At 39.0% G+C, this 20,338-nt stretch overlaps 1 protein-coding gene and 1 long non-coding RNA gene across 3 annotated transcripts in view; one reads left to right on the top strand and one right to left on the bottom strand.

Moving 5' to 3' along the window:
- Positions 1–2,109, top strand: part of LOC129776954 (poly [ADP-ribose] polymerase tankyrase) — a 32,055-nt gene extending 29,946 nt beyond the window's left edge. Inside the window, exon 11 of the mRNA XM_055782920.1 lies at positions 194–2,109. Within this exon, the coding sequence (XP_055638895.1) occupies positions 194–271 (78 nt within the window). The 3' untranslated portion in view covers positions 272–2,109. The remainder of the gene's footprint in view (positions 1–193) is intronic.
- Positions 2,110–7,311: 5,202 nt separating this feature from the next.
- On the bottom strand, positions 7,312–8,353 carry LOC129778921 (uncharacterized). 2 transcript variants are annotated; one of them, XR_008743529.1, is made up of 3 exons: positions 8,201–8,353; positions 7,846–8,086; positions 7,312–7,784 (listed from the first exon to the last, which is right to left on the bottom strand). It is a non-coding gene; the product is annotated as an uncharacterized LOC129778921 (long non-coding RNA). The 2 variants fall into 2 exon arrangements; XR_008743528.1 differs by having other exon boundaries at positions 8,182–8,294.
- Between the last annotated feature and the right edge of the window lie 11,985 nt (positions 8,354–20,338).

Raw genomic sequence — 20,338 nt, 5'->3', positions numbered from 1 at the left:
CTTTTCGTTTCGTCAAATTTTTTTAATGCATGGAATATTTCTTGTTGTGAAAGATAATACATGCTACATGCTTCAAGCTTCAAGCTTCAAGAGATAAATTTTATATAATGAGTAAAGCATTGTTTAGAGATCCCAAGACTTTGGAGATCCCGAAGAAATAGTAAACCTAACATTCTTTTTCGCCACATTGCAGGCCTATCCCGAGTACCTGATTACCTACCAAATCGTAAAACCAGACGATAGTACCAGCACAGAGGAACCAGCAAGATGATGGACAATTTCCGCAGTCAGTAACATCGGTCAGAATAACAACATCCTCCTTGCTGGTGGTGTTAGCAGCAGTAACACCACCAACACTAATAACAGCATCAACAGCGGCAATGGCAATAACAGCAACAACAACAACAACAACAACAACAACAACAACAACAACAACAACAACAACAACAACAGCAATACTGGTAGCAGTGGCAACACATCCATCACACTGGCTACGGTTCACACTTCCAGTTTTACCCGAATTCGCTCCACGACCCGGTCAACGATGGCCAGAGCGACTGCGGTCCGGGTCTCAACGGGGAAAAAATTTAGTCAACTGCTTATCATCACACCGGCGGTTGCGATCGATAGCAGCAACGAGGCCGGCTATTCCGGTCCTTTCAATTCACACGACAGTGGCTGTGGCAGTAGCGGAAGCGATGCAAGTCTGAACAGCGATGAACGCAACGAACGGATCAATGCTGCTACTAGTGTTGTTAGCGATAGCAATAATAATAACAAGAGGGACAACCAACGGAAAAAAATATCTTCCACAGGTAGGAAACAGTTTGTCAAGAGCGCTGCAACTCCATCTACATCGGTAGGTTCTGGCGGCAGTGATCCAACGCATTCGTGGCGTTGGTGTTCGATCATTTGTTCAGCGGTTAGGTGCTTCAGAGCAGCAGCGCACACACAACAGCACCTTGGAACGATTCACTACAACTCTAGCAGGGGAGTATCGACCGTTGGTAGCGAAGCTGCCACCAGAAGAGGTACAATAAAAAATGCTCTCACCGGTGTTGGAGGAGCGAGGAGTTGTGGCTCCCGATTCAGTGGTGACCACATATACGAATACACCATCAAAAGCTATCGATCGGGGGCGAGTGAACATGACCACATTAATAACAACAGTGGTGGGAATAATTCCGGAGGTGACTTGAACGATCGAAGCAACATTATGTACAAGTTGTGACAACATTGGGGCACACCAACAAATTCCAACGGTTGTTTCATAGTTTGGTTGTCGCCCGGGCGCCGCAGTCAGTTATTTGCAACACCATACTGCCAATTATTATCGACATATGTGTTATTGTAGGCTATTTCTGCTATACCGTTATTGGTTTTCCCTCGAGGGAATATCGAACAGTTCCGCTAGTAATTGTTTGATCAGAAGATTTTGGTCTCATTTAGTAGTGCAAGTGCTATCCAAGCGAAAAAAACGATGATTATTTCTAACGAATAAAATAACTGTGTGATCTTTATATATATACATTAAAATAGGGGAGCAGCTAAACATGATTCGGGCGGATACGGAGCGTCGATGGACGCGCGATAACCATATAACATATACCTTGACATTTATACTACATGAAAATTATTCCGACAGAACTAGCTGAACGCGCATTATCATATACCCGATATTATCCATTGCTATAGTTAGCCGTGATCGAGGAATAGGGTAGAGGCTGTCGTGAAACGATGAGAAAAGCTGGAAAACAAGAATGGTACTTAAACGTGAGGTTATTATTCTCTACGTAAGCATTTTTCCCGAACTGATTGATAAATTTACCTTCACCGTTTTGAGTGAGGTTTTGATAATGAAGCGAATAGTTTTTCAGAGTTCCAGCAAGGAAAAAGGTGACTATGTGGCCAGATCGATATCTATTGTTTTTCATCTGCAGTGCCGAGCATATACGAACATTATATGACGAAAAAAAATGGAACAAAAAGTACGATTTATGAAATGACAGAACTATACATCGAAGTTCGAACCGAGGGATTAATTGATGGGTTTTTTTTGGCTAGGATGATAAATTATAAAAGACGTGCGTGTATCACATTTGCAAAGCATTTTACATTTTGCATTTTACGAATCACGATGACAGCCTTGAAGAAAATTGGATTTTGGGTGTTCCGGGCAGTTACAATGAACTAATTTTCACAGCAACAATTCTCATTTTTGCAGCATGAAACTTAAATATTTTTTGATATATATCTATCAATACTTTAAACATTCGCGCGAATGTTCGTGAGTCGAATCACTGAACTCTTCATTGCTTGATGACCCTTTACAATTTCCTTTTACTAGACATTTTCTAGCACTTCTACAATCTTCATTTGCTCTATTAGTTCTCGAGTTATGCAATAAATTTAGATTAAAATTAAAAGGGAATGAAACGATCTCCCGAAACCGCTATCTGCCTACCTATTCCACAGCGTGGGATTTTTCCCATCCCTGTTTCTTATCTTTCACTACGCCACCCGCGTAGGGACCCAAATAAACATTAGCATGTTTTTGCGATTGTTTCTGTCTATGCCTTTCCTTCCCTTAGCGCGCTATCTCTACCATGTGCGCTTGCGTTGCACTATGGTTCATTGCCCTATTCATTCTCTGCACTTCGCGCTCATTCCATACGCGATAAAGGGCGAGACCTAAACATACAATTTTATCACCTCTGGGGTGGCCCATACAGCGCTCTTGCCTTGGGTCTTTCCGAAACATACTTCCCACGAAAAAGGTTCAAGTAGAAAATATCTGACTAATTGCTAGCAATGAAAATTCTACTTTTATTTTATTCGCCCCATTCTCACTTGGGTCTTGTTTATTATAAATTCTGGTGCGCTTATCTTTGAAGCTATTCAAACAGCCATTCCATGCCAAACCGATATAGTGGTTCCCAGATTACCATGAAAAGTGGTAGTTTTGTTCTTTATTGCAAAATATTAGAACCGTATTTTTTTTATTTTTTCGTTAGGGTGACCATTTCTATTTTAGAGTGGTCCGATTTTTTTTTCAATTTTTTCCCAAAAATAACTTCTTTCACCAATTTATAACTTTTGAATCACTGAACCGATTTAGATGATCGACATATCAAATTGAAGCTAATAAGCTAGCCTTTTGTTGAAGAAAGTACTGAACTTAAAAAAAAGGGATTTTGTTCTCGTAATTATAGATTGTAGTTGTTTTTTGTTGTTTTCATGGCTTTGGACTAGACGGCATCATATATTTCTATATTTTTCCTTGAAAACTGAGGATTTTTTACATAACATATCTCGATATCAGAGATGCTACTTTTTTCGTTATTGAGATATGTTTTTTCAAAGTTACCCGGTGGTCCAAAAAATCATTTTTTTGCAAAAATTCATAACATTTGAACCGATTTGGATGATCGACCTATTAAATTGAAGCTAATAAGGTAACCTTCTTTGAAAATATATCACAATTGCGGGATGACTGGGTTCTAGTCGCATAGGTCTAGTCTAGTCACATAGGAATATTGAACGAAGACTTAAAACATGTTAAATTTGAAAAATCATATCTCAAAAAACGAAAAATTAGATATCTCTGATATCGAGATGTTATACACTGCGTTTCATAACTATAGTTTCATTATTCTGAGTTTCCAGAGATATGTCAGAAGTCGGTTGAGTTGAAGTATATAGTGTAGGATATAATAACTATCTTCATTCATAAGGCTGACCATTTGACATTATTGTTGTGTCCTGGCGCAAAACATTCAAAAAACTAAAGTTCCAGTGTTTCATAACTATAGAACCCGATGGAAAAACTCTCACTCCTTTACAAAGTTAACGTCAATTTCTCATGAATTACAATAAGTTTCTAATTCGTAGGTCATCTTTAATTCTCAATCAGTTCAAATAACCTATTCGGGGTAGTTTCGACTAAGCTGGGTAATGTTGTAGTGTGTATCTTATTATACGTAGAGGGTACTCCTCGCTTAAGCTCTTCAAATGATTCATACTGCTTGTAAGTGGCATCTAATATTCGTACGATCACTTCTCATAAGTTTTTGATAGGGTTTGGATTTGGTAAACAATCTGGCCCATATTCATTAAACCATTCTACGAGCTTCCGAAGTTTATGAATTGATGCCAAATAATCAAACTATTACATTACTTTTAATGCAAAAACAGAAGTAAATGATTCTGAAGTACTTCGTTGAATTTCTCACTGTTCATTGGTGTTGATACTAAGTTATCTGTCCCGGACCTTTTTGAAAATATTTCCTCACACCATCAAACTGCCTTCTGCAAAGTTACGAGTTGAAAAATTACATGATACGTTCCGTAACCCCTTCCAGTATGAATAAATTTTGTTCAAGTTGAATTTATCTTTATCAGAGAAGTTCTCCTGGAATAGTGAAACCCATAGATCAGCTTACACATTAGTTTTTGGAGCCGCAGCTTTGGAGATGGGGTTTTGATAGTTCGGTAAGAATTTTCTCGGAAAGGCCTGGTTTCGATAACATACCATCAACACGAATGAACAGTCAGAAGTGCAACGAAGTACTTCAGAATCATTTACTACTTTTTTTGCATAAAAAACGATGTGATAATCGGGTAATTTGGCATCAATTCATAATATCCGAAGGACCATAGCATGGTTCAATGAATAGGGGCTTCAGATTCAGATTGTTTACCAAATCAAAACCCTATCAAGAATTTATGAGGAGTGATCGGACGAATAGTAGATGCAGCTTACAAGCAGTATGAATGATTTGAAGAGCTTAAACGAGCAGTATTCTCTACGTAGAACGAGATACACATTACAACATGGTGCAGCTTGTTCGAAACCACCCCGAATGGGTTCTTTGAACGAACGAACGTGATGAATTATAGAGGTTTTAAACTTTTCAGTTCATTCGCCTCTGGTTCTTTGAACTGATTGAGAACTAAAGATGACCTACGAATTAGAAACTCATTGTAATTCATGTGAAATTGACGTTAATTTTGTAAAGGAGTGAGAGTTTTTCCATCGGGTTCTATAGTTAAGAAACACTGGAATTTTAGTTTTTTGAATGTTTTGCGCCAGGACACAACAATAAAGTTCAAATGGCCAGTCTTATAAATGAAGATAGTTATTATATCCTACACGATATACTTCAATTCAACCGACTTCTTACATATCTCTGAAAACTCAGAAAAATGAAGTGGTTCTATAGTTATGAAACGCAGTCTATAAAAAACCCTCAGCTTTCTATAAAAAATATTAAAAAATATAGCGCCCTCTATTTTCAAGCAAGAAAACCGTGAAAAGCTGACTCAATCAATAATTGCAAAAACGTAAATCAAAATTTTTCCCAAATAAAGTAATAATGTTTCAAAGAAAACTATCATAAGCATCAGTTTGATATGATATCAATGATATCAAAATTTTTCCCAAATAAAGTAATAATTTTTCAAAGAAAACTATCATAAGCATCAGTTTGATATGTCGATCATCTGAATCGGTGCAGTAGTTCAGAAGTTATGAATTTTTGTAATGGAAAAAAGTGAAAAAATTGATTCGAACCATCGGTCAACTTTGGAAAGTCATATCTGAAAAACGAAAAAATTGCATCTCTGATTTCAAGATATGTTATGTAAAAAATCATAAACTTTCAAGAAAATAATGCTCTCTAGTCCAAAGCCATGAAAACAACAAAAAACTACAATCAATGATTACGAGAAAAAAATCCATTTTTTGCTGGTTCAATGTTTTTTTAATAAAAGGCTAGCTTATTGGAATCAATTTGATATGTCGATCATCTGAAACGATTCAGTGGTTCAAAAGTTATGAATTTGAAAAAATGTCATTTTTGGGAAAAGTGGAAATTATTTTATTAGTTAAATTTGGATCCATTTGCTCGAATAGTCACGAGTTATGCAGAAATTTATGTTTCAATTTGTATGGCAGCTCCCATTGGAGAGTCCCCCTAAAACCTCCACATGCCAAATTTAGTTCCATTTGCTGGATTGGCTCTAGAGTTATGCAGAAATTTATGTTTCATTTGTATGGCAGCTGGTCGAAACAACTAGGCATTAGAAGCAGTCCGCAGTGAACTCCTACTTCGCGACGGAGTTCCACAGACCATTCAGACTCTCCGGATGTTGTAAGGTCGGCCGGAACACCACCTGAATATGTTATTGACGAAGGTGAGAAAGGATCTCCCACCGAAAACAGATAGCCTCATAACGTTCGTCAATTTCGGGATGATTGTCCAGCAGCTTGCAGATCACTTGGAAGTAACGAAGCTTACCTCTCATCTACTGAATCCCATGCTGATTCAAGAGATAACCGAAAAGTTACCCGCAAGTAAGCAGCTTGAGTGAGTGCGGCATCAAAGAAGAGACAGTGTAGTCACGATTCGAACATTAGCCAATTTTCTGTGAAATCGAAATCATGAAAGGTGCCAGCGGAGTGACGTCATATTGTGAACCGCCTTTAGACCACACGGTGACCGAAAGTCCAAAAGGTAAAGATAAAGAGCAGAAATGTTACCTCCTTGCCCACAGTGGACAAGAAACGAAGTCCGATTGAGTTGATATTTTGCATAGAGTTTTCGTGGGAACCAACATTTTCAATCAAGTTCCCTTCGAAAATTCGAAGGTCACTTTTTTCCCATACATCCATTGGCACTCTAATATACACTGATAGAATTTAATAATCTAGAACATAGCGCCTGCAGCTCCAAGAACGGAATTGACAGCGAGCGAAAAAAGAAATGCGGAAGTGACCATGACATGAAAATATGCACCAGCACCGTATGCATTCTCATTAGCATCGACAAGAACGTGGAGTCGCAACGTACTGTAGCCCACAGGTAGACCTCCCGTGAAGTGATAACGAGGGATCTGCACCCTCGGTTTCTGGAAGCGGACAGACCCGACGATTCTATTTCCCGCTACACTCGTCGTTGATCTGCTGGTCCCACGCGCATCCACTGCGCCAGAGATCTTTAACAAACATTTTCCCATAGATTGTGAAAGAAGCTAAAAAACCAATGGAATCGAACAAACTCATGATCTCCCTTTGCGTGGGCCGCCTCTCTCCTCGCTGAGAACGTAAACTCGTCGCTTACTGAACTCCACACTATTCCCAGGACCCTTTCCTGATCCATTTTCTTCTCTTGATTAAGACGACCACATTGATTTTCTCTTGTAAAAGACCCAATTTCGAAGCTCCAAGCCGCTCTTTGAATGAACAAATTCTACTTCGTTCGCCAGCTACACTGCTTTCTCAACTGTCTTCGTGCTATCTAAGAAAGTTAATTTTATTTTTCAAATTAATTTATTTGTACTGGCTCCGTTGGTTTTAGGAAGCCAAATTTGTTTTAACGTATTTACATTTTTGCTTGAGACTTAAGATTAGAATTAGAACTATGAAAACCGATTTCTCCACAGGAGTTTAGAAACCGACAGTCCATGATGTCAACAATCCTCCAGGGGAGTTTTTTTTAACTTCTCAACTCCTTCACTCATAATTGTTTCGCACGTCAGACCCGCTCCGGTTATCACACCCGCGATTTTCGCGTCGTGGGAAGTATTGGATACACTATACCCCATTATAATGTTCTTATGGGTAACAATCCCGTTTGCGAAAAAGAGCAACCTGCGGTCTGATTCCAGGTGCATCTTCTGGGGCTTGATCGGGTGAGCTGACTCGTGCCCGGAAGAAATGCCTTCCGATGTAGGAATGCGTTCGAGTGTTGTTTCGGTTACTGTCATTTCGTATGTGATATCAGCTATAAATGTTTTTATTTAATTATGTTATGTTCATTTGTTGCTATTATATTTTATTTTTACCTATGTAATTATAGCTGTTCACGCAGTGCGTATATTATGCGACCGGTTCCTATTGTCTCCTCACTATCACCGGTGTATGTTAGAGCGTCCACTGTAAAAATGTCCCTCTTTCCGCCGTTAGGGACAAAATCCTCTTCAAAAACCCGTTAAGACGAAAACACTTCTAGAGCCACGAGGCTAATAATGGTACTGGAATAACGGCAACTGAGACGCAAAAAATTATACGTCCAGTGGCTTTAGGCTGTAATCGAGAAATGAAGAATAACTATTTAATTCGAACAGGAATATGTATTCATCCCGGAAATCCTGATCCTCCCGAAAAATACTTGTACTTACTTCACACCTTCATACATACTTGAAAATGCTCATTTCCTACATATTAGCTGTTCACGAACCATGCACCAAAAGCACCAGAAGACTTCCAAGATGGCCACAAAATGATGTTTTGATTTGATGTTTCAACGTTTCACACATGGCGAGTAGAGTTTGCTGGTACCGAGATGGAAAATATGAGGTGGGAAGATTTTTAATACAAACAAAATCTATGACGTCATTTATTTGGTGTATGTTTTGATTGATAGACGAACGAATTTCGATATTGAAATGAAAAAAATGGATTTAAGTTTTAGGTAAATTACGTGTTCACCACCCAATTGAAGGAAAAATAATAACAATTGTGGACGAGAGCTGCTCAAAATCCGCCAGGAACTCGAAAGCAATGGACACAATTCTGCCGTATCCAACATGAAGCATAGATTTTTTTCGTGTGTTCAAACTCTGCCAATGACTTTGAAACTAATTCACAATTGTAGAAACGACTTGTAGACAAAAACCTTACAAAACCTTGCACTAAAAGTCTAATACTATCGTTTCCGAAACCTTGAACTTACATCCCGCTACAGAGATGAAAGACGTGTGCCTTGGTTTACATTTACATCATTCATACTAAAAATCCTGTAGACGGTGACAATATACCTTCGATGTCCCAAATCAAAAAACTAACAAAATTGATGACGTCATATATTTTGTTTATGTGAAAAATATTTCCACCTTATATTTTCCATCTCGATCATCCAAGATCATGGTAAATATCAAGGCGCTTATATCAATGTATTACGGTTTGTGGAGCGGGGATTGTTTGTTTTGTTATTGCTAGGATACGCCATTATTGCATTTTCACATGCGAGAGTAGTGGAAATGAGAATGAAATTCTACCAAATCATCATGAAAGTGCATTTCATATGATTGTTTCACCTGGTATATATAGAGGCGCCTTGGTAAATATCAAGACGCCTAGAAGTATATCCCAAGGCACCTAGAAGTATATCCTAAGGTGGGCCAACTTGCTAAAACCACTCTTCAGCCATCTTGGAAGTCTACTGTGTTTTGTTTGTAAACAAAACACAATGCGCTAGTGCCAAAGCTCGCTCCTGATCAGTCTGTCTCTTTCACGCTTCAAGGAAATAATTCCCCTTCTGCTTTCTTCCGTACTGTTTTCATATACCGCTCCCCTAACCAACTTAGTGACGAAACGGCCTCACCTAGTCCCATAGACCCGTCTTGGTATATCCTAAGGTGGGCCAACTTGCTAAAATTACCAGGGGTATGACTAAAACGTCAAATCCCTCATATTGCCAATGTACCCAATATTGCTGCGGTTTACTGACATTTTGGTTCTGACGATTACTGTTGTTTACAACACGGTCCAGTTATATACTTAAATAGTGGCTAACTTTAAACTCCATGTTGAATCTGAACACCTCCATGTGAAACCGATATATGAAAATCGCTTAAGCAGTTAGATATAAAGCAGCGCAATTTCCGCGATTTCAACGATTTCAATCCTCGCAAATGGTATGTTGGTAAACAAATGACGCCATATTGATTTTGACTTTGGGTAGCCTATATTCAATTGATGTCTAACCCCTGAAAATTACTCTTCAGCCATATTGGAAGTCTACTGTGTTTTGTTTGTAAACAAAACACAATACACTAGTGCCGAATCTCGCTCGTGACCAAAGTACGTAGAATATAAGGTAAGGGATATTTCCTGTGTATACACACGGAGAGCGCATGTGTTACACACACAACAAAGTTAATAATAAAAATTGTTCGAAGTCCTGAAGTTTTTTCAATATTTCTCGATTTTAAAAGTTCTGAAAATCATAAAAAGTGACAAAATCGCAAGTCGAACCGACGGTAAACACGATAGTACACTGCTTTTTCACTACAAGTAAGGTTTTATGTGATGTTTTATCGATATCATACTGAACAGTTTTTGTTCATTTCAGCAAAATGTTGAAGTACCACGTCTCGCGATGCCGAAACAGAATAATTTCGGATGAGATAAACTAATCGGAGATATTTTCAGTCACCCCATGTATTCGCTCCTTGGATCGGGAACGGGAACGACACTGCTTAGATATAACCTCTCCACACATTTGTTTATCGGTTTTGCATTATTTTTATAGTACAGGTGCGATAATTTTACTGTTTTAAATATTAAAAAAAAATTTAAACTGCTATTCCATTATTTTGAAACATATTTTAAGACAGATCTTGTATTATAATTTAAAAAATTAAAAAATGTTTGAATTTATATGGATTCGATCGATGGTTTATTACTATATTTTGCTTTTTTTCGAACGAAGAGGGACACACGAAAACAAACTGACGTCATATCATAAAACGCGGGAGACGCGTCTTACAATTCACACTCTCTGAAGCTTTTTCGCTCCACAGCTATGCAGCTCTTCAACTAAACAGCTCAGCAGCTCATCAGCTCAACAGTTCGGTAGCTCATCAGCTCTCCAGCTCCGTAAGGAGCTGATGAATTGCGTTGTTTTGATTGCGAACCGATCCGAATCCGCTCACTATGATGAAGCGATGCGAATGAATCTATCTGCAATTAAGCCTCATCTCATTGGACATGCGACTGCTCCCGAGTACTAAGAATACGGCTGTTCTCTGGAGCTTTTTACCACTTCAATGATGGAAATGAGTAAAAATACAAATGTCATCTATTAAAAAGCAAACAGTTGCATGGTTTCATGAACAATTTCGCTTATAACATCATGCTTATTCCCCGTCGGTATATTTCCGCCACGTTTTAGTGCCAATCACCGACAACAGGGAGGCGAACCTGCCATTTGTTTACTACCTATCAAACTCAACAACTCAAGAGCCGAAGCAACAGCTTTACTTCCCTTCCGAAGGAAGCAGGGGTTTTTCGCATCAGAAAATAATAACGACGTCAGCAGGTAGAGATGTCTAAATTTTTCGTTTATTCGATTATCGTTTAATCGTGGGGCCATTTTTAAATATTTGATTCATTCGAATAATTGTCTCTCAGTGTTCGATTAATCGAGCGAATATTTATTTCTTGTAATAATGAACAGACATTGATAATAAAAAAAAGATTGTGATATCATAGTTTTAAACGTTACATTAAATATAATTCTAAAATAAACACGGAGCAGGATAATGGTTTTTGAATGAAATGGTATTTCATTATATTGATAAATTTATCATTTAATGAATTATTGTATCACGTTGTCATTCTGGTCGCGTTGTCGATATTAGACGGTCGCTATTGGATAAAAAAAAATGCAGAGCCTAACTCTTGCCCTGAAAAAAAAAATTAAAAATGAATACTTTTTTCATTAATAGCGAAGACTGTGATAACTATTCGATGTATTCATATTTTGAGTTTTCATTATTCGATACAAAATTACTCGATAATAACAGCAGATATTCGATTATTTGAATTAAGTGAACGATTAACCGACGTCTCTTTCAGCAGGGATTGAACCCAGGTCGGTCGGGTTCTGAGGCTGTTACGCTAACCACACAACTATATCATACTGGCGCCGTCAACATTGTTTTGTTTTTTTTCATATGCGTTTCACATTGAATGCAAATGATGACGACACCATATTTTGTTCACCAATACAAATATACGCTGTCTACTGCTCCACCTCATATGTATCGTTGATAGCCACCTATCGTTCAACGTACTTAGCCAGTGACCAGGTATGCTGTATGAGTCCTCGCGTTAGTGTTAGTAAATAGCGTGCAAAATTGTCTGAATTTTTATGGATTTTATTATTTTTTTGGTAAATAAATGAAAAATGGATATATGTTTCTCCCCGAAAAGCCTCATATTTGATTTAAAAATATGTATTTCACTCGATTTCATATATTTTTTTTATATATTCACGATGAAAAATATGATTTACCAACGTTCTCTATTGCAGTCTAATACGGTTGACCTAAAACCCAGCATAGTGTGCCTTGTTGACAGCGTCCATAAGCATAGCATAGCTCCGTCATTGAAACATTGATGAATGCATGACACCGTTGCTTCCAATCTCCAAAAAGACCCCGAGGCCCCCAGACCAGGAAAGACAAGAGTATTAACATTCTTAGAAGGACAACACGGCCAAATATTAACGAAAAGAATAAATTAGGGCTGTCCACATACCGCGTGGACAGAAAATGCATCGTTTTAGACACCCCCCTTCCCCCTCCATGGACAAGCGTGCAAATTGATTATACCCCTCCCCCTGTTGTCCACGTGGACATTGTTCCATTTTTTGGCTAAAAAATGAAGTGAATGATTGAATTTATTCTATATATTTTTTAATCTTTATTTTAAACTAGCTGTCCTGGCGAACTTTGTTTCGCCCAAAATTGTTTTTTGATATAAATACTTTCAAATATTCACGTTTTCTTACTAAGCGAATGTTCGTAGGTCCAATCGCAGAACTCTCCATTGATTGATTACTCTTTGACCATTTACAATTCCCTTATACTATAAAATTCCTGGTACTTCTGCCAAAATTCGTCATTATAATATAAAATTATTTTCAGACACAATTGATTCATCAATCATTAGCAAATAACATGTTTCTCCATTGAGTGGAATACATGTTCGAAACAGAGAATATTATAAAATAAAGACAGCCCAAATCGGACAATTCCTTTCTGAGTTTTGCACTTACCAATACATTTGGCCTTCCATTTTTTTTATTTATATAGATAGAATGTATAGGAAGCCGTTATTTCGCCTGAAAATCCATTTTCACTTTCAAACAAAGATCAATTTCATTAGCGCAAACATAGAATTGACCGACAACGCTTATCATGATGTAATTTTAAAACATATGGGGTTTCCGAATTTTTCGACCTTCCTTCATAGTTTTTCGAAAATTTTCCGATATTTCACTCCATAACATTGAACTACGGGCAGAAACGAATACATCTAAATAAAGCTGGCTCAAATCGGACGATTCCTTTTTCGGGTTTGGCGCTTAGCAACACGTTTGGGCTAACATTTTTATCAATATAGATAAAAAAAACAGAAGACGCGTTTCATGTTTTGACCATGACTTCTCCAAAGCACTGATCATATTTTTTTTATTTCCAAATCCTTATCAGTCGTTCTGCATTGAGCAACTTACAAAGTTCTCGTGAGGTAGAATTACCAGTAAATTCTCGCCAGTTTGGTTTTATTGGAATTGAAATCTTGAATCAAATTATTTTCTTTGTAAAAATATATTAGGTGTACCGGTAAGTTTCCACGGTTTTACAACAGATGGCGTAACTTGATTATTATTCCAGTGAATCAAATTTTCAGACATTCGTTGGTAAGCTACTGTCATTGCTCGTATTTTTCAGTATATGTTAAAAAGTTGAAGCGTAAACAACACAGTCGAATATGTCCAATTTCGTACCAACGAGTTTTACGGGGAGTTTTTATTCATTACTTCAATATGAAGAAAAAAGCTGCGGAAAGTCATCGCATTTTGGTGGAAGTTTAGGGTGACGTGGTTTGTACGGTTTAAAAGTGGTAATTTTGACTTGGAACTGCTCCGAACTGCCAAAAAGATTGAAGATGAAGAATTGAAGGCTTTACTCGATCAGGATCGTCACAAACGCAACAAGAACTTGCAGATACACTTGGAGTAGCTCAGCAAACCATATCAGATCGTTTAAAAGCAATGGGAATGATCCGAAAGATAGGACATTGGGTGCCGTATGAATTGAAGCCACGAGACGTCGAACGCCGTTTTTTCACGTGCGAACAACTGCTCCAACGGTATAAAAGGAAGGGTTTTTTGCATCGAATCGTTACTGGCGATGAAAAGTCGGATGAAAGGTCCATTATGACAATCCTAAACGTCGGGCAACGTATGGAAACCCCGGCCATGCATTACCATCGACGGCCGCGCGGAATATTCACGCCCAGAAGGTTATGCTGTCTATTTGGTGGGACCAGCTGGATGTGGTGTACTATGAGCGGCTAAAACCGAATGAAATGTGTTTGAGCCGTGCACTGGAGGAAAACGACAATGCTCGGCCGCATGTCTCGAAACCGGTCAAGACATACTTGGAAACGCTGAAATGGGAGGTCCTATCCCACCCGCCGTATTCTCCAGACATTGCTCCGTCCGATTACTACTTTTTCGATCGATGCAACATGACCTGGTTGACCAGCACTTGATGAAATCAAAAATTGGATCGATTCGTGGCTAGCCGACAAACCGGTCGATTATTTCCGCAAATGGATCCGTGAATTGCCAGGAAAATGAAAAAAAAATTGTGACTAGCGATGGGCAATACTTTGAATTTTAAATTTGTAACCATTTTTGCAGAATAAAGCATTAATTTAAAAAAAACAAGAAACTTATCGGTACTCCTATTAAAAGAAAATTGTCTATATTGGAAATCGCCGTTATTTTCTGTTCTTTGATTTGTTTACTAACATTACTCGGAAAGATATTTCTATCGTTTTCTCACTTTCTTCCAAATTTAATTTGGGTTCTCTTGATTTTACCCAATGAATTCCATATGTGAACTTGGAACAGTATACTATACGATATATTCATTCAAAAACTTTTAAAAACTTTTAAACAGTATCCGATGAAACAATCGACGTGCTGATTGAAGAAAAACATATTTTTGGGTTGAACATCTCAGTTCCTCTTAAAGTGCCCCAGATCAAGAGAACGCAGACTTAGTCGAGTCATTTGTGGCATTCACAATTATTTGAAGTTTAACTCAATTGAAACTCAATTAAAACAACGATCCATTTAAAATTATTTAAATTACCAGATTAGTCTTTTACTTGTTTTCGCATTTTAACTACGAATTCCCTAGATCGTCTTTATTTCGTTAATCCAGTTTTAAGAAAACATGTCACGTTTTTACAAAAAAAAATGTTAACGTTAGTTATTATTTTGACGTAGGACTACGTCTAACCGGAAGATATAGGGGGTGAAATGGAAATCTAGACACTGAACAAGTAGGAAAAAATGCAAGATTTGGAACGCTTATAACTCGAGCATTTCTCAATAGATCGCAAAGGTTTTTGCATCAATTGATAGGAAATATATCTACGCATCTATCATTACGAATAACATTTCATTTTTCTTGAGATAAATAATTGAATAATTGTGAAATATCAAGCATTGTCAAAATGCACTATGTGCCCATTTTTGATTGGTCCATTTTGTGCTCCTCAAATCGTACTGACCAAAACGGGCAACCAGCGGCAGCAGCGAAATAGAATGAAGCACGATAGGAAAGGAAGAAGAGAAAAATGAACGAAACATTGGTCGCAGTCTCACACATGCGTAATTCTCGAGCCAGCCAGTCAGCTTAAAAATTCCCGCTCCGCTGCCGTAACGATCATTCTTTGTGTGGACACCGACTGGACAACATCGTTGCTGGACGAGCTGGACGGCGAGAGATCGAGTGCCTTTCTCAAGGCAAGAGGGCGGAGGTGGTAGCGCTGGAGTAGAGTAATAGAGTAGAGTAGAGTTTTCAAAGGGCCTTTCTCAAGGCTAGAGACGAATGAACTGCAAAAGTTTAAAGTCTCTATAATACAAGACCTTCCTTCCTTCCTTTCGTAACGATCATCCTCATTCAAACCGTACACCACATCGGTTCGCATCACAACACATCAACAAACCAACCCAAGCAGCCATGTCTGGACATGGTAAAGGAGGAAAAGTGAAGGGAAAGGCAAAATCCCGCTCGAACCGTGTTGATCTGAAGTTCCCCGCAAGGGTAGCCAGGCCGAGCGCGTTAGTACCAGTGCACCAGTCCACCTAGCCGGCGTTATATAGTTTCGGCCGCCGAAGTGATCGAGTTGGCTGGCAAAGCTGCTCGCGACGATAAGAAAACCCGCATTCGGAACAGAACACATTCGGTTCGGTGGCCATCAAGACAACAGGCAGTTGCAGCGAGTGGCGAGTGGCAAACGCAATCGCAAAACGGCATCAAGTAGCAGAAGAAAAAAGTTTGTTCTTTATACAAACTGCTTTGGTGGCAAATCCAGAACAAGGCGGCATCAAGGGCGTTCGAAATGGTTTTTTTTCAAAACCACGAGTACTAAGTTTTCTAAATTGGAACCATTCCATAAAACAAGGCGCTTTTCAGGGCCATTAAACCTTCCAAAGGCAAAGTCTCACTCGAACCGTACAGGTCTCCAGTTCCCTGTTGGTCACATTCACTGATTGCTCCGCAAGGGTAACTAGGCCGAACAGATTGGTGCCGGAGCACCAGTATACCTAACAGCGATTATAGAGTTTCGGCCGTCTGAGTGCTCGAGTTGGCTTGCAAAGCTGCTCACGACAATCAGAAAACCCGCATCAAGAACAGAGCAGCTTCGGTTCGGCGCTCATCAAGGCAACAATTAGTTTCAGTGAGTGACAAAGTGTTTCTTCGGCACGTCGCATTAAATGTAATTTACTGAACAACATGTCACAAGCTGGATGGGAAGAAATTTTCCAACTGTGAAAGCTGTGGCGAGTGGCAAACGCAATAGCTAAACAGGAAGGTTTAACCGAACAAGATAGGATAATCGAGTGATAACAAAAACACAACACCAAAGGTTCTTTTCAGAACCATCAACATGTTCATAAAGAGTAAACAGTAAACTAATCCATTTTTCAGGTAGATAGGTAGGTATTCACGTAGGAGAAGAAAATAAAACAATATATTTAAAATATATATTTAACAAAAGCTGTCCCCTTTGTATAGTCCTACGTCACTCCGGTTATGTCCCCGACATTACCCACCCGTCTTTTTGCTACGAGCATGTTTTGATGATTCGCATACCAATAAAATCGCCAATTCTCTAAAGTTTGTTCGATATGCTATACAATACGATTCCCTACGAATACTTCTGTTTCAACTAATTGGGTAGAAATACAGTAAACATTCGCTAACTGTGCGAAAAGGGAAGACCAGTTATCGACATACGCGTTTTAACTGGTCCGGCATGTAAAACGTCAAACAAAATCAAGGGAAACTTCAATGAATTGTTTGATTCGATCATTCGTTTGAGTGATCATGAAAGAGTAAACAAAAGGTTTCCAATGGAAATTTCGCATTGAGTGCGACAACAGGTATGAAATATAATTTGAGGAAATTATTTTTCTGTAATTTAATCAATGTTTTTGTCATGCGAAAATAATGTTAATTTTCATAACATTTCAAATTACATTCGAATGCCCCTCATAGCAAACCTCCCATTTGAATATGACGTCGATTGTTTACGAAATTCTACTTTTTAACTGGTCCAATGACCAGTTAACGTTCGCCCAGTAAAAAGCAGACCAGTTAAACCAAGACCAGTTAGCGAACGATTACTGTAGTTAGCGAGCGGAAAACGGTCTTTTCTAATGCATACATCACACATAGAGATTAAGCTCAATACAGAGTCCAAGATACATTCCCGCTTCTACACAACACAAAACTAGTCTGTATCTGTTATCTGTAAGGAAACCGGTCCAAAAAATGAACCTGCAGTATCATCGTGATTAATGATTTCAACGATGGTCTTTCTTCATAATTTTTGAGAAATGGAAGTATATTCCAAAAAAGTCACTTTTGAATGAAAAAGAACTTCGCTGCGAAGAACATTTCTTCAGAGATATGATGACATACGGAAGAAATTGTTGTTCGTCTTCCATTTCCGCAAAATCTATCCATTTTTGGGAGTTCTCGAGAGATAAAAACAATCATTTTGCACAAGCGAAAGCTACTATGTCATTAATTTTTCATATACAGTAGAACCCCGATTATCCGCGAAAAAGTTTGGCGAAGTCACCACGCATAAGGCGTCGTGCACAAATTACGTAACGCGATAAGGGGGAGAGGGGGGTCGAGGTTGCGTTACTTTCTGTGTATTAGAGATAGGAAATTGCGTTACGTAGGGGGGGAGGGGGTGCAAAATCCGGATTTTAAGCGTTACGTAATTTGTGTACGATGCCTAACGAAAATCGCGGACCACGCATAACGAAAATCGCAGTCTCACACATGCGTAATTCTCGAGCCAGCCAGTCAGCTTAAAAATTCCCGCTCCGCTGCCGTAACGATCATTCTTTGTGTGGACACCGACTGGACAACATCGTTGCTGGACGAGCTGGACGGCGAGGGATCGAGTGCCTTTCTCAAGGCAAGAGGGCGGAGGTGGTAGCGCTGGAGTAGAGTAATAGAGTAGAGTAGAGTTTTCAAAGGGCCTTTCTCAAGGCTAGAGACGAATGAACTGCAAAAGTTTAAAGTCTCTATAATACAAGACCTTCCTTCCTTCCTTTCGTAACGATCATCCTCATTCAAACCGTACACCACATCGGTTCGCATCACAACACATCAACAAACCAACCCAAGCAGCCATGTCTGGACATGGTAAAGGAGGAAAAGTGAAGGGAAAGGCAAAATCCCGCTCGAACCGTGTTGATCTGAAGTTCCCCGCAAGGGTAGCCAGGCCGAGCGCGTTAGTACCAGTGCACCAGTCCACCTAGCCGGCGTTATATAGTTTCGGCCGCCGAAGTGATCGAGTTGGCTGGCAAAGCTGCTCGCGACGATAAGAAAACCCGCATTCGGAACAGAACACATTCGGTTCGGTGGCCATCAAGACAACAGGCAGTTGCAGCGAGTGGCGAGTGGCAAACGCAATCGCAAAACGGCATCAAGTAGCAGAAGAAAAAAGTTTGTTCTTTATACAAACTGCTTTGGTGGCAAATCCAGAACAAGGCGGCATCAAGGGCGTTCGAAATGGTTTTTTTTCAAAACCACGAGTACTAAGTTTTCTAAATTGGAACCATTCCATAAAACAAGGCGCTTTTCAGGGCCATTAAACCTTCCAAAGGCAAAGTCTCACTCGAACCGTACAGGTCTCCAGTTCCCTGTTGGTCACATTCACTGATTGCTCCGCAAGGGTAACTAGGCCGAACAGATTGGTGCCGGAGCACCAGTATACCTAACAGCGATTATAGAGTTTCGGCCGTCGGAGTGCTCGAGTTGGCTTGCAAAGCTGCTCACGACAATCAGAAAACCCGCATCAAGAACAGAGCAGCTTCGGTTCGGCGCTCATCAAGGCAACAATTAGTTTCAGTGAGTGACAAAGTGTTTCTTCGGCACGTCGCATTAAATGTAATTTACTGAACAACATGTCACAAGCTGGATGGGAAGAAATTTTCCAACTGTGAAAGCTGTGGCGAGTGGCAAACGCAATAGCTAAACAGGAAGGTTTAACCGAACAAGATAGGATAATCGAGTGATAACAAAAACACAACACCAAAGGTTCTTTTCAGAACCATCAACATGTTCATAAAGAGTAAACAGTAAACTAATCCATTTTTCAGGTAGATAGGTAGGTATTCACGTAGGAGAAGAAAATAAAACAATATATTTAAAATATATATTTAACAAAAGCTGTCCCCTTTGTATAGTCCTACGTCACTCCGGTTATGTCCCCGACATTACCCACCCGTCTTTTTGCTACGAGCATGTTTTGATGATTCGCATACCAATAAAATCGCCAATTCTCTAAAGTTTGTTCGATATGCTATACAATACGATTCCCTACGAATACTTCTGTTTCAACTAATTGGGTAGAAATACAGTAAACATTCGCTAACTGTGCGAAAAGGGAAGACCAGTTATCGACATACGCGTTTTAACTGGTCCGGCATGTAAAACGTCAAACAAAATCAAGGGAAACTTCAATGAATTGTTTGATTCGATCATTCGTTTGAGTGATCATGAAAGAGTAAACAAAAGGTTTCCAATGGAAATTTCGCATTGAGTGCGACAACAGGTATGAAATATAATTTGAGGAAATTATTTTTCTGTAATTTAATCAATGTTTTTGTCATGCGAAAATAATGTTAATTTTCATAACATTTCAAATTACATTCGAATGCCCCTCATAGCAAACCTCCCATTTGAATATGACGTCGATTGTTTACGAAATTCTACTTTTTAACTGGTCCAATGACCAGTTAACGTTCGCCCAGTAAAAAGCAGACCAGTTAAACCAAGACCAGTTAGCGAACGATTACTGTAGTTAGCGAGCGGAAAACGGTCTTTTCTAATGCATACATCACACATAGAGATTAAGCTCAATACAGAGTCCAAGATACATTCCCGCTTCTACACAACACAAAACTAGTCTGTATCTGTTATCTGTAAGGAAACC

Source organism: Toxorhynchites rutilus, chromosome 3, assembly GCF_029784135.1.
Source record: "Toxorhynchites rutilus septentrionalis strain SRP chromosome 3, ASM2978413v1, whole genome shotgun sequence".
NCBI lineage: Eukaryota > Metazoa > Arthropoda > Insecta > Diptera > Culicidae > Toxorhynchites > Toxorhynchites rutilus.
Note: the sequence above shows the minus strand (reverse complement) of the source record. Positions and strands in the feature narration are given on the sequence as shown.